Below are 16,152 nucleotides of genomic sequence, written 5' to 3' on the forward strand. Positions count from 1 at the left end.
ATTTTTCGAGAAATTCCCTTGATGCCCCTGACTCGAAAACTGTTTTTTCCCCCCTGTAGCTTCTTTTGAAAAAAAATTTCCATTATTTCCTTTGGTTTTCTTCACCACATCAATGCCTAACTAAATTGGCTATGTTTCTTGTTCTTTTTCTTAACCAAAGTTTATCAACTTTGTGAATATTATTCTGACTTGTTTTGATATTTATTTTTGATATTTTATTCTTAATGTTGGTTCTAACTTCTATTTTTTTCTTTTTTTTTTAAACAGTTACAAGGGACCTGAATAGGGGTTTTCTGAATTTGTAGTGATGGTTGCAGACACTGAAGATTTTGAAACATTGATAATTTGATACTAATTTTATCCTTTTGAATGCAGTATTGTGGAAGATAAAGTTATATTCCCTGTTGTAGATGTTAAGTTGTCATTCTCCCAAGAACACATAGAAGAAGAGAGTGGCTTTGACAAATTTAGATGTTTGATTGAAAGCATAGAAAAAGATGGAGCAAATTCATCTTCATCTGAATTTTGTTCAAAGTTATGCTCACATGTTGATCATATCATGTCCATCATTGAGAAACATTTCAAAATGAAGAACTTCAGGTGAATGAGTGAAATAGTGAATCACTAGTCTTTCTTTTTATGACTTTTATTTACCATAACGCCCTTATGTGATTTCAATTTCAGGTTCTCCCACTTGCACACAAGCATTTTACTCCTAAAAGACAATGAGAGCTCTTATACCAAAGTTTATGTGTAATGCCTTTGAGAGTAATTGAATGTGTTTTACCATGGTTACTTAGATCACTTACTGAAGAGGAATCAAAATCATTTCTCCACAATATGCATATGGCAGGTTTGTCTATTTTTGTCAAATTTTTCTCAAACCATTGTTTATTTATTTCTTCATTGTGAAGTCTAAGTTTCTAACTCTTAACACATGGTTTTTGTTAGCTCCTCCTTCCGATATTGCCCTTGTCACCATGTTCTCTGATTGGGCTTGCAAAGGGCGTCCAAGGGAAATATGCTTGTCTTCAGGCACAACAGGTTGTTGTCTTGCAAGGGCATTTTTGGAAATATGCTTGTCTTCAGGCACAACAGGTTCTTTCTCTCTCTCTCTCTAACTATATATATATATATATATATATATATATATATATATATGATGGAGTTTCACTTGATTGCTTTCTGGTTCAAATTAACACTACACGACACATGCAATAGTCTTTAAAATTAATAGCCAATTGGCAGTATGTTCACTCATTATGTATCCTTTTTAAAGTTGTTTAATTATATGTATAGCTAAACAAGCTAGCTAGGTGCATAATAAGATTCATTTGAATCTTGAGTTTTCTACTGAATATTGCTTTGGACTCATAACAGCAGGTTGGGCGCAAGTTTTACTCCAATGGGCTATAAGGTGGACTGAGGTGATAGATCAACCAGAGGGGTCATCCTTTTAAAATATTGATTTTATCCCCTTTATATGTTAAAGGACTTGGTAGATCATCATCTGGTGGAATCTTGAGTTCCATTAGTTATGGAGCCAATGAGATTATTATTATTATTATTATTATTATTATTATTATTATTATTATTATTATTATTATTATTATTAATATTATTATTATTTTATTTAATTTTAATAATGTTTGCAGATAAAAGTGGAAAGAAAGAAAAGGGGGAGAAGTCCGGTGTTGGTGAAAAAGCAAAAACAAAGGGAGCTGTTGTGGAAAAGGAAGTAACAAAGGGAGAGGATTCTTTTCCATTATTAACTAAAATTACATGAAGTTAAAGTTAGGTCCTCTTCTTTGTGTTGAGTGCTTATTGCTCTGATTTTGATGTATGTGTTGAGTGCTTTTCTTTTGGTTCTGAGGTTTATCCTCATAAAAGCAATCATCCATATAGAGTTAGTAATTTCTTGTTGGTATACAATTGTTGAAGTTTGTTGTTGTGTTCCATTATATCCCCGATGACCACAAGCCACCACCGGAGGACCACCGTTGAACACCCCCAAAATCCGGTGGCCACTGCCCACAGAACAGGTTAGGATTCTTTGATTTGTTTTTTTACTGATGTGTTGTTTTTTGGTGACCACCAGCCACCACCGGAAGACCACCTTTGAAGCCAACCCGGAGAAATCCCGCTGCCACTGCCATATAACAGGTATGTTTTTTTTATGTTATTTTATTTTGGTTGGATAATCTTATAAATTTTTCGATATCTTGTATGCCTCCTATGATTATTTGTATAATTGTTTGAAATTGATTGTGTGAAAGTCATCTACTAAAGCAAGGTTGGTGTAAGAGTTGATGACGAGAACATTGTTCCAAGACCTTCAGTGAGTTATGATGATGTCCTTTAATAGCAATGTAGTATTAGGTTATATAGTTAGCAATGATTATTTGTATTTGACATTTTAGTGCAATGAATTATCTTTCTTATTTATTGTATTTTATTTTGTATTTTGTATGGCATTAACTTTTGTGTAATGGATTGTATTTTTTGTATATGGTATTTTAATTATTTTCTATTATGAGACATGAAATGCACATTTAATTTGAAAATTAGTAAATATATAAACAATTTTTTTTAAAAGAAAAATAAAAATTACGATACGCAAAAATGTGTGTCATATTCATTTATGACATGGTCTTTCTTGACAGGGGTTTTAATGATACGCATTGTGTGTCATTAACACGCGCGTCGTAAGGTTACGACACGCGGATGCGTGTCATCTTCCTTTATGACAGGGCCTTCCTTGATACGCATTGCGTGTCGTAAACGCGCGTCGTAATTGCGCGTCGTAAATGAGCGTCGTCTCTCTTTATGACAGGGCCTTCCTTGACGCGCATTTGCGCGTCGTCTGAGCCTTTTACGACGCGCAATGAGCGTCGTAAAAGGCTGTTTTTCTAGTAGTGCCTTTGCTGCCTTTGCTTAGAACCATTTAGTGTGCCGGTAAACCACACACGCTCCACTAACGTCTTCGCAAGGGCACAAAGTGTAATTTCATAGAATTGCATCAATTCACTTTTGCCTAAGTAACTAAGATTGGGAATTTGTAAAACATTTAGTTACTTTTGTACTTCATTATACTTATAATAGAAGGTTTTTTCCTATCCTACCTGTTCGGCTAACGACCCTCCACTAGTCAAGAGTGCGGTGGGTAAGAGTGGATACTCATTCAATCGCCATTTTATAGGCAATTTCCTTAAACACCCCTTATAGACCAGCTTCGTGAATGAGGCCTACTAACGGTAAGACTGACTTTTACTCATACATATATATATAATGTTAGACTTTTAATGTTATATATAGTATAGGGTGTATTTTACACTTTTAAAATACTAGGTGGTCAAATTTAACGATTATACTTTTAATTCAATTAAATATAAACCTAAACTTTTATGGATTTATTAAACCTCTTTTAATTATACACTTTAATTAATTAACAAAACCATAAGGGTGTGATATGAACTTTTCAAAACACTATTAGGGTTTTAGAATTTAACATTCCTAGATTAAACTTTTAATCAAAATTTAAATTCCAAAACTTGAGGACAAGTTTTGAAACATTTCAAAAACTTAGGGTTTAGAATTTAAATATACATCAAAATTAAACTTTTAATCAAAATTTAAATTCCAAAACTTGAGGGCAAGTTTTGAAACCTTTTTCAAAACATTAGGGTTTCAACTATTTAAATTTCAAAACTAAACCTTTTGAGTTCAAATTTAAACTATAAAACCTAAAGGGGAAAATTGAAACTTTTCATAATACAAGGATCAAATAACAAATAATATAAATTAAACAATTAATTTCATCATTATCTATATTTGACCTAATTTCAATTTCTTGCAAAATAAGTTACCCAATTAATACAAATAATCAACTTTAATCATATAAGGAAGTTATTATCTAATAAATTGGTAATTATCTTGTGTTTTGGCAAGGATATTCTTTAAGAAACAATAAAATTCGTATTTATTAGGTCTAAAACGAATATGGTAATGATCCTTAAGCAAAACAGCAACAAAATCCGAAAATCCCTCTGTCTGACGCTCCGACTCGCCGAGTCACCCTCTGGAACTCGCCGAGTAGGGCTGACTCGCCGAGTTAGGTCGAACAGTGAGCCAAAATTCGATTTTCAGCAACATAAAGCATCAATACAATAGAAACCAATCAAGGCTCTGATACCACTGATGGGTTTTGGTCATAAGAACATCCTATGTGCTCATACAAACCCTAATGCTTGGATCTAGGTTTCTCTATTGTACATGCAATTTATCCAAGACTATAAACCCTAATTCTAGCATAAAAGTAATCATATTAACATAAGAATGGGTTTAAGATATTACCTTGATTGTTATGTAGTAATAACAATCACAATTCCTCCATGTAATGACTTTTGAAAGCTTAGAGTCACAAATGTCACTCCTCTAATGGTTCACAAACACCAAGAGCAAGAGGATGAAGAAGAGAAGAGAAGAAGGCTGCCCAAAACATGTGGAAACCCTAGAAGGAAGCTTGTCCACGTTTTTTAGGCATAAGGGCTCTATATATAGTGAGACTATTAGGGTTATCTAACAAGGAAACCCTAATTTGGATGCTTAAGCCCTAAGCAACCCATGGACTCCTTTCCTTAAGGCCTTGGACGATTTCTAATGGGTTTCCCCATAGAATTCGTCCAACCTTATAATATAAGGCAATCCATAGCCCAATTGCAATTATCTTATAATTACAATTCCAGTCCCTTAAGTTTAATTTATCTCTTTTAGTCACAAACTTAATTCTTATTAATTCTTGACTAATATTAATTAAACAATATGATTTATCCTTTAATATATTATTCCCATAATATATTAATAAATCATATTTATTCTTTCTCTCCATAATTCATCCTATCAAGTTGCTTTGGTGAAGGCAACCCAAAAGGACCATGCACCATCGGGTCAAGTACATACCAAAATAGTTATGGACTTAGACACTAATCCAACATCTACTACTTCACCTACACCAGAAAACTTGTCCTCGGGGGTACATACTTCAGCCATCTCATCAACAATCCATTGATGAACATGAACACCAACATGATCTATGTACATAGAAATTACACAACCAGAATCATACCCTACTTCGATAAACTCCTGGTAGTCTTTCTCAGTTGCTATTATCCTCAGTCCTTCAGGGAACTCAATATCGGACATGCAAAAGTACACATCAACACATGTCTCGTTTTCGAATCTCTGAATGAACACTAGAAATTCGTTTTTGTCCATTCCAACAAAATCCACATCCTCAAACCTTTGCTCCACTCCATCTGAGTAACTGATCACTGGATACTTCGTAAACAAACCAGCAAAATGGAGATCTATCTTCATGTAGACGGCCATAGAAAAAATCTAGGTTTGATTTTTGGATGAACAGTAGAAGAAAAAGAAGATATTGGTAGATGAAACCGATTAAAGACGAAAATTACTTGGAGAGGAAGGGTTGGTGTCATCTATCGATACACTAACACATGGCATATGATTTAGTTTAATGACCTGGCTTTCTTTTAATGACATGTCCAAGAAATAATGCTGATTGGGATTGGGGTCACCGGGTGACCCCTTCACTTTATAAAAAATGGCCTAATTAGCCGGTTAAATGTTAGTTTATGCCCTTCTAAAGCCAAAAAATAAAATAAGGAACCTTTTAAACCAAAACTTGTAAGTTAGTGGGGCTACAGTGACATTTTCCCTAAAAAGAAGTGATAATGAAAACGTTGATGTCATTAAAGATGGAAAGGAAAGATAAGTTGAGTAGGATGAGAGATGGGATGGTGACTGGTGGGACCGAACTTAAATTTCTCGAATGTGGTTTCAGGTTTAGGGTGAGGAGATACAAATATATGGGGTATGTTAATTTTTTAAAAATAAATAAATACATAAATAAGAAAATTAATTAAAAAAATAAATTAAAACAGGGCATAATAGTCTTTTGATGTAAGATAGGGACCAAACACACAACAAAAACAAACAATATGGATCATCCAAATTAAAAAATAAGTTAGGGACCAAACGCACAAATTACCCAAAGTACTGGGACCATTCGTGTAATTTACTCTTACATCTTCGGTTTGTTCACATCTAGGTAACTATCTTTTTTTTGTACGCATCTAGGTAACGAACTTTTTGGAAGTGTTCACATATGACCAATATGACTGGTTATGACTGAATGTGACATACTACAGTTGGTCTTAATGGTCATATGTGAACACTTCTAAAAAGTTCGTTAACTAGATGTGTACAAAAAAAAATAGTTACCCAGATGTGAACAAACCGAAAAGTTAATTACCTTATTAAGTCAATTTCCTATGTTTTTATGACAAGACGAGGAAAGGTAGCCGATGTCTTATGGGTTACTCATGAGGTATAATACTCTTCCTTTTTTATGGTAATTTTTCTTTGACAAAATATGTACTTTAACAAATAAATATAGGTACATATTATTTATATAGTTGATAGTTTTATTTTATTTATTTCTTTTTATAGTTTATTTTAACATATTTTTTTATAGGTACGTTCTATATATATATATATATATATATATATATATATATATATATATATATATATATATATATATATATATAGACTTAGGGAATATGTGGCTGTTATGTACCTAAGTTTATATATAGAACCCTCCAAATTATGTAGTTTTGATCAATTATATCTAAACTAACCATGATATCTCGCTTACTATCCTTCTTTAATCATGTGACTTGCTAAACCGATCGAATTTATGTTCTTTTTCTTCATTGTGTCTAAGAACTTAAAGCAGTAAAAGTCATGACCATTTACTTAACCTTACTAAATTTTAAATAAAAACAAATACAATAAAATATAAAAGAAGAACATCCAATAACTCAATCAAGGTTTTCACAAATCATTGGATATAGTTTTTCAATTGAAGGAAAAAAAACGTTTGAGTTATATTCGTTAAAAATATATTTATTTTTTACTTTCCCTATAAACCTCAATGATTTTTTTTACAATAAAAAGATATATAATTGATCTTTTTCATTCCATAATTTAACTCAATTCAATTGTAATATATTAAAGCAAAATTAAAAGAAAATGAGATTGGATTTGTTTTGTTTAAAACTATGTCATTTAAGAGGTTCTATACCTAAGCTTAGTTACATAACAGCCACATATTCACTTTTTCCTCTATACATACATATATATATATATATATATATATATATATATATATATATATATATATATATATATATATATATATATATAATTGTAGATTTTTAGAAGACTAATGCAGAGCGGAGATGTTTGGGATTTGTAGGAAGCATATGGATTTGGAGAACAATGAATTATGGGTTTGGCAACTTGTGGAGTTGATGTAAATTATGAGCTTGTTGTTAAATGGAAACTTGAAGAAGATGGGCTTGTATTTAAAAAGAAGACAAAGGAATATTTAAGCATGCGACGTTAACTGATCGAGCGAGTGCACAAGCTAACGGGTGATTTAGAGAGGGTAAATTGGGCCCCCAAAAAAAAAACTTAGAGAACTATGTACTACAAGTTAACGGGATACAGATGGGTCAATAGGCTAAAGTAATGAAAGCCCAAGACATAAGAAGTTCACTCAGCAGGCCACACTGTGCAGCCATGCGCGGCCCGATCAAGCTCTGGTTAAATGGCATTTCTGAAAATTTGCATTTTGTGTTATTTAAAGGTAGTTTGGTGAGCACTTTCTACCATCTTTTAGATCCGAGTTTGGAGCGTTTTCTCTGAAGATTTGAGAGTTTTTGAAGACACAAAAATCTTAAAGAATCTCTCCTTTCATACTTGAATCTTGATATATGTTTGGTATTTCTAACTTTTATTTTAGTTTCTTGAGTTTAGCCATGTTAGTCTAAACTTCTCTTGGTTGATTTTGGTGAAATCCATGGATAATAAGTTGTTTGAAGATGATTATGAGCTTTTGGTGATTTTTATGAAAGTGTTTTGCATTTAAACTTCCTTCTATTTATATGTCTTTATTCATGAGTTTATATGTATATCTAGTGATTAGTTGACTAATTTCTTGATTAAGTAATGGATCTTTAAATTAGCAAGCAACAAATGGTTTTTGTCTTAGTTTTCACTTCATACAACTCCTATATAACCCTCATTATAGATACTCTAAATTGAGAATGGTTCAATTCTCAATTCGGGTATTTTCTTTTGAATTGGTGGTGACGATTGATGGTTTCCGGCAGGATCATATATCTGTAACCTAAGAATGGTCTCAGTTGAATGTTAGCAACTTGTTTCGGATCTTGAAGTGTTTTTACTAGGTCCGGGTCTCAAAATTAATGTCGAAAATAATACACTTCTTGGTATTAGTGTTTCTAATGTTGCGATCACTTATATGGCTGGTGTTTTAGGTGTGGTGTTTCTCCTTTACATTTCTCGTATCTGGAAGTTCTGGTTGGTTGTAGTCCCATTGCAGTAATTGGAAGGGTGTTATAGTCAAATTTGCTTCTATGTTACTGAACTAGAAAGTCAAATCTTTGTTTGTCGGTGGTCGTCTTTCTTTGATCAAATCAGTTCTAGGGAATTAGCCTACTTATTATATGTCCTTCTATAAGATTTTGTGTTGTCCAAGAGAAACTAGAATCCATACGTAACAACTTTTTTATTAAAGGTGATTTGGAAGATAAAAGATGACATGGATCAAATCGAATAAATGTTTGGCTAGTAAAAATCTAAGAGGTTTGGGCATTGGTTGTATTTTTGCTTTGACCATAGCTATTTTGTTCAAATGTCTATGGAGATTTAGAACTTATCCAGAGATATAGTGAAGGTCATTTAGTCTATTCATGGTGTTGGTGGTGGAATTGGTTGTGCTCGGTTCATGCTTCTATTAATAGTATGTGGATTGCCATTATGAAGTCAATCAAGAGTTTGGTAAAAAAGGTTTGATCTTATGTTTGCTTGTAAACGAAAGTTGGGTGATGACGCATGTACTTCTTTTTGAAATGACATTTAGTGTGGTGATAGTCCACTTAAAGTTCAATTCCCAAGAGCGTATGATTTGGATTGCAACAAAAGCTGTTATGGATTCGATCGACTCAACGTGTACGAATTTTAGGATATACCTTGGGAGGAAGAGAGGAGCAAGGGCAGTACTTGGCTTTGAGGAATTATACGAATATTGTTATCTTGTCGGATTGGCATGATGCTCGGATTTGGTCCATGGATGCCTCGATGAGATTTACGGTTGGGCTTTTTATTGATACTAACACTTTGGTAGTTGACACTAACCCAGCTAGGGGGGGAATTGGTTATTCCTTATCAAAGTTAATATTTTTTTTGTTGTAGGCTTGCTCAGAATAAGATCCTGATCCGTGTGGATTTGGATAGGAGATGGATACACGCTTAAGGATGATTTTTAAATTCTAGTGCCAATCTAGAAAATTAATGTCTTTTAGTTTATCATTCACAATGACAGAGCAAGTACTTATGGTGTTAATGTGGTTATAACATATATGTAACAGGAAATAGCCTTCTATTAGCATATTAAATTATTAATTAGATTCTAATAAATCAATAGTCTTTAAATATGATTTATCATACTAAATCCATATTGCATTTTCAAAAAAGTTTGAATTATGAGATTCTCATAATTGCAATTTCAAAAAGTTTGAATGTTGAGACTCCCATGGAGTTATTTAGATAGGTAACAAATTTACCAATTGCATTAAAATTCAATTTCTAGATCTTATAGAGTTTTCTTATAACAAACTTATCAAAAGCATGGTTTACCCTACTTGTATCTTTGGTCCAAGCCCCACCCGAAACCACCAATTAAGTCACAAATTAACTTATTAAAGAGATTGTGATTACTGACCCATAGGTTGAAGGAACTCGCAAAAAGCTTGTCTCACCTCCCCTGCAATAAGTCTAGGTATCAACGCTACCGGTTGTGTGAATGTATAAGTCATTGGATCAATCATTTTACGGGTATGTTGGCAAATTAATTAATTAAATCATTTAATTTTATTAATATATCCCTTAAAATATGGACTTTGACTAAGTTTGCCTAAAATATAGTTAATTTCTTTTGAAAATTATTGGCCACAATGAGTTATACATATTCACATAATAGATGGAGATGTCATTATTACCCACTGGATAACCCGATTACTTGTTGGATAACCCGATTTGTCATTATGACATGTGGCTTGTTTGAGTCACGAGTTGACTCGACTCCGAACCGAGTCAAGCAGTGACTCGTAATTTTGAACCGAGTCAAACTACAAAGTCGACTCTTTTATGGTTTATAAAGACCGAGACCCGTACGATTAGACTCGTGACTAGTTCATGTTTGACAACATTTTAGTAATTTAATCTATTATTTATAGGAGAAAAAAAAAAACCGGTGACGCAGATGGGCCAAATCTAAAAGTAGTTAATCTATGACGTTATCATTAATGAGGTCAAGATGTCCATTTCTAGCCATGTAAATACTAAGTCACCTTGGTTAAGGGGTGCAAACGAGCCAAACTACTCGGGATCGGCTCGTTAAAAGCTCGACTCGAAACCATTTAAAACGAGCCCGAGCCGAGCTTAATATTAAGCTCGTTTATTAAACGAGCTCGAGCTCAAGCTCGAGCCTATGTCACTAAGCTCGATTAGGCTCACGAGCCTAAACGAGCCTTTATATAATATAATTTATTATTATTTTCTTATATTAAAATAAAAACAAATTTGGAAAATTATGGATTTCGGGTATTAGTAAACGAGCTTGAGTCAAGCTTAAGCTTATTTAGGCACATCAAACGACAAACGAGCCGAACCCGAGCCCGAGCCGAGCTTGTATAATTCTTTACGAGCTCGAGCCGAGCTTAGTAAAAGAAAGCTCGAATCGAGCCGAACTCGAGCTCGAGCCTCATATAACTTGAACGAGCCTGGCCAGGCTCGGGCTCGGCTCGGCTCGTTTGCACCCCTAGCCTTGGTTACCGGTTAAAACAGTCAAAAAAAAATGACAAGATGAGCTCGATGGAGTGACTGATTTTTTTAAATTTTTTAACATCACAATCACAGTGACTTTAGGAAAAAAGTTGGGTGATCTAAATGGAACAAGTAAAATGTAAGTTGCTATTCAGTTACTTTAACCCAACAAAAAACCGCAAGGGTGTGATTGAATAATAACAATATAAAACTAGTTTGTTTCTCCATCATACAATCAAAAGGCGAAGCAATTTGAAAGAAACATACCAACATATATTGGTAGCAAAAATGAAGTGTACTGTTGACTGTTTTCTCCCTCTTATAACCTATTCATTTGGTTGCTTTCTTCAAACACCCCACAAGTATACAGTTGAAAGAATCAAAATGCTGCCCATCCAGCTGCACCTGTTTTACTTTTAGTTGATCCAGGAAGATTCTTCTGCAACCATCATAAGTATATCATAACAGAACCTTTAAAAACCATTAATATCATGCACTTTATATATAAGTTAGATATGGTGAGAAAGCAGTTTGTATGTATCTTCATGACAACAACTAAAGATAAGACTCAAACAAATAACATCTCAATCAACTTAAAACCATGGTCCAAATTATTAATAAGCAGGCTTATAAGGAGTTCATAATATTTCTCGCTCATTGATAGATGTGGTATGAATTGTCAGATATGGAAACTTCTAATAGGTGATTTAAAGACTTATAAATGCTGAATTACAATAATAATGGTGGTTGTAAGAGATGGTTATTATATGCATGGCATATTCCATTCATTATGGTCAAGTGGTCAACAATGTAATTTTGTTGAATTAGTATTCTTACGCATTTATATTTATGAGTAAACTACTTGCTAGCTAAATGCAAGAAAACAATGGGATTGTTCTTCAGAAAAGAAAAAATAAGGATTCTATCCTAGGGCTAAGTTAAAGAAATAGCAACGTACTTCATTTATTCGTGTATTATAGCATATAACTTGCATTTTATTCTATTATATGCTGTATCTTTAGTTTATATATATATATATATATATATATATATATATATATATATATATATATATATATTGGCACTCAACTTTGAAAAAAAAATCTACCCCAATTCCCACCTATAGCCTTGTATTTCCAATTTGTTTCTTATTATGACATTATACTTTGAAAGATGCTTTGTGTGTTGAAGAGGATGACAATCTAACATTGCTGTAATTGGGTAAATTACTCAAAGTACAATGTTGTAATATAATAAGTAGAAAATGGGATGTTATAGACGTATATTAAACAAATTAATGAAAGTACATTGCTATTTCCTGCATTTAACCCTAATATCCTATGTATTTAGTTGGATATTTGATACAGAATTGAAGGCAACAATAAAATAATCTTATTAGATAAGCTAAAGTGGCAATTTCATGGCGATAGACTATTCTAAACCTAGGAATAACGTAATGTAGGTGATTGCAAAGCATAACCTTTATAACAACTAAAGAGTAGGAATGGAAACCGGAATCATGATTGAAGTATGGTAAAAGACATCAAATGATAAAGATACCTCAAGTTGAGAGAAATCAGTGAAAGCATTCGTAGAACGCCTTGTTGTTTCCTTGGTTCCTTCAACAGCGATACTAACTTTTGTAGAAGTCATCCGAACAGCAGCAGGATCATTGGGTGGGGGTGGGAGAGGAGATCTGATTCTTGAAGTGGAACTTGGTGGAGGAGCAAGGCTTAAAGGCTTAATATTTCCAGTTCCAGCAGGACCTCCTGACAACCCAGCAGAAGAAAGCATCCCAGATCCACTAGCAGGCTTGTTTTTTACACTTATCCGAATGGTTTCACCTTCCTGAAACACATGTTGCACAGAGTTAGTTTAATTTAATCAATGCATGAACACAAATCCACTCCATTTCTAAGATTGACTCCTTCATAACATTCTTTTTAGGTGCATATCTTGCGTAAATTTTCTTATAGTTCTTGCTAATCAGAATCTTTATGTCAATTTTGCCTGTCGAGCTTAGTGGTGTTAACTAGATTAAATCATGATCATCAGCACCAGGTAAAACTCTGATAGCTGTAGTTGTGCTTATCAAGTGTTATGCTAGTTTTGGATGAAATAAATCCACAGTTGTTCAACATTGTGAGCTAAACAAACTCCAAAACCGATTCCAAATGTAAGATCATATGACCAGATCAAACACTGAATTATAATTCCAATGCGTGTGCACGGAAAATGAGGTAAGACGTGTACCTTTAATCTATGGTTCACGGCAGGATGAATATCAATATGGTTGGCATCGCTAGCTTCACCATCCTCCTTTTCGTTCTCCCTCTTGACATACTTATCATGATCCGATAACGCCACATTAAAATCAAACGCCTCATTTCTCTCCGTAAAACCTAGCCCTATAAACGCGTGTTTCCCCGTTCCATCCTCGATCTTCAGCACAAAATACCTCGACGAATCGAGAACGGACTCCACCGCGTTCTCCCTCTGCCCAGGGTAAACAAAACAAGCGGCAAATAAATCGCCGGAATTTGGATCTTCTAACCGGATCTCACACCGATCCTTACATGAAACCACACGGAGCCTACCGGACCAGATCTTGTCCGACTGAAGCCACTCACCACACTTGTAACCGCCGCTGGTGGATCGCGGCGGGATTTTAAAAACGGAAACTTCTCGAACCACTAGTAACGTGTGCTCGAAGGACTCTTCTTCCTCCAAGTCAAACGACATCGTTATGCTCTTTAAATATCGACAAATGTGAATACGGATTCGACCTAAGAAATATGTGGATTTCTTAAGCTTACAGTGATCGGAATTGGAAATACAAAGTTATTGATGTTGAATTTTTTTATTGCTTCTGTTCCAACGTCTGATAGAAGAATGAAGCTAACCGGTGGAGTAGGTGATGCGTGGTTTCGAAGAAGGAAAGCATATGTGCTCTTGCGTGTGCAGTCAGGAATCCGGCTTGCCGGCGATGTTAGATTATCTTTCCTATTTTATCTACCATTTGCAAGATTTTATTTTCATTTGGCTCAACCGAGTGAGACTTCGGGGATGCTCGTGGTAATTGGTAAATGAGATGGACTCGGCAACCACCGTGGTCACGTAGGTGAGTTCAACTCAGCATTGAGCAACGGGTTCTTGTCAAAATTTTCTTTTCTTTCCTTCTTTCCTTTAATGAATTTACATAAAAACTCGGGAACAATGTGTAAAACTATTATCTTCGTCTTCTTCCTAATCGATTATGGTTGATGTGTTGCTTGAATCAGCCATAAATATTATTTAAGAGGCTGAATAGAAGATATAATAATTGCATCAAAAAATGTCGATAATACTCGTTGAAAAAGAAAAAAGATATGTACAAAGAAATTGTGAAGCGCCTCACCAACACCTCATGCAATATTATTTTGAAAAAATGCGATTTTCAAGGATATTATTTTCGTAGGCGATTTCGTATGCGTATACATTTGTTTCAGCGTATCGTCAACTACGTCACGGCAGCATGTCTATATTTTCAACAACGAGCAAATACTAAAGTTACAGTTGGTTTTACTTATTTACAAAAATGCATCGTTGCAATTTGTCAATTAGCATACGTCACTTGCCCCGATACACTAGATGAGAATCTTAAGATATCTAAACGTACTACACGACAAAGCTTTCACAAAATTTGTAATTATGTCATGAGATTGTATGGTCCACGATATTTATGCAAACCTACATGTAGTGACGTACAACAAATATATATTGATCATTCGAATGTACACAACTTCCTTAAAATGTCAGAAAGTTTGGATTGCCTCCACTGGGAAATGAGGTAATTACCCGAATACACATCAAGGCCAATACACATGAGGTGATCATGATTATCCAACTATCATACTTGAAGTGGTGGCCTTACATGCATTATTTGGTTTTGTTGGTTCCCTCAATGACATAAATGTTGCTTTTGAGCTTGAAAGCGAGGAGTACTTGGTGAGGATAACAATAATTCATAACGTTGAGACTCATCATGTTCTACGTAGAGACTTAATGGAACATATTTGGGTCGTTGACTACATCGATCATAACGCATAACCTTTTGATGATATAGACGGTCAAATTTTCGATGAAAATGTCTTTTAGGTCTATCTAGGTTTGGTAATTTTAATTTCTATGTTTTGTACTTTTAAATTTTATATTGTTTTTCTAGGTTTGTTGTAACTTCTTTTGAAGTTTAATGAAATTTTAGTTTTAAAATAATTTATTTAAATTTATTATTTTTAATATAAATTAATTTTGGAAAAAAATAGCATGCAGGTGTGGCAACCCACGCCCTGTAAATAAATTTTTTTTTATGAAGTATGACATATCCTAGGTGACGCCTATGTGGACTATGACATCCTTCGCACAACTCCCTCCGACCTAAATATAAGAGTTTTTTAATTTATTTTCTTTTCTTCAACTAGAAATTCTTCCTTCCAGCTTCGCGGGGATGTAGATCGAAAGTCTATTTATGTCCATTTTAAGGTGGATGTAATCTATAAATGTTGTATTAGGCATGAACCATTTTTCTAATATTTAAATAAATGGAACATTTGTTGTAAAATAATTTTTGCATAAACACATTTTCTGTAAATTACATGAATAATTTTGATTTTTTATATAGAGATCAAATCTACCAACATATGAAAATTACAAGGATAATTTTGTAATTTATTTTCTACATAAGGACCAACCTACCAAAATATAAAAGTATTATAACCAAAGTCAAAAACCTAAACGAAAAAGAAAATGTACAGGGATCTTTTCTTTAAATTAAAATGACAATTTTGTAATTTATTTCAATATGGGAAGTTGGGGACTGCTAACATACAAAATTATTAATCGACAAAGACCTTTTCTATAAATTATAGGGACGCATTTTGTAATTTATTTTATGCATATGGACAAAACATTTCAACGTAAGTATTATTGACACGGTCTAAAACGCAAATGTAAAAAAAATGAACATTGATATTTTCTACAAATTAAACAGACAAATATTGTAATTTATTTTTATATACAATTTTTTTACAAAAGTCGTGTTTTAAAAAGCCGCAAAAACCGATATTTATTTATTTGTAAATGAGATAAGTTGTAAAATGTATTTTTTAAATAGTA

At 33.5% G+C, this 16,152-nt stretch overlaps 1 protein-coding gene and 1 long non-coding RNA gene across 2 annotated transcripts; one reads left to right on the forward strand and one right to left on the reverse strand.

Moving 5' to 3' along the window:
- Window positions 1-2,007: 2,007 nt before the first annotated feature.
- LOC128126356 (uncharacterized) lies at window positions 2,008-2,441 on the forward strand. Its single transcript, XR_008224179.1, has 2 exons — window positions 2,008-2,163; window positions 2,277-2,441. It is a non-coding gene; the product is annotated as an uncharacterized LOC128126356 (long non-coding RNA).
- An 8,683-nt stretch (window positions 2,442-11,124) lies between these two features.
- On the reverse strand, window positions 11,125-14,163 carry LOC111891550 (uncharacterized protein At1g03900). Its single transcript, XM_023887598.3, has 3 exons — window positions 13,252-14,163; window positions 12,559-12,846; window positions 11,125-11,437 (listed from the first exon to the last, which is right to left on the reverse strand). The coding sequence occupies exons 1-3, from the start codon at window positions 13,738-13,740 to the stop codon at window positions 11,378-11,380; spliced, it is 837 nt and encodes a 278-aa protein (XP_023743366.1). The 5' UTR covers window positions 13,741-14,163; the 3' UTR covers window positions 11,125-11,377.
- Between the last annotated feature and the right edge of the window lie 1,989 nt (window positions 14,164-16,152).

The sequence above is a fragment of the Lactuca sativa genome, chromosome 5 (genome assembly GCF_002870075.4).
Source record: "Lactuca sativa cultivar Salinas chromosome 5, Lsat_Salinas_v11, whole genome shotgun sequence".
Taxonomy (NCBI): Eukaryota; Viridiplantae; Streptophyta; class Magnoliopsida; order Asterales; family Asteraceae; genus Lactuca; species Lactuca sativa.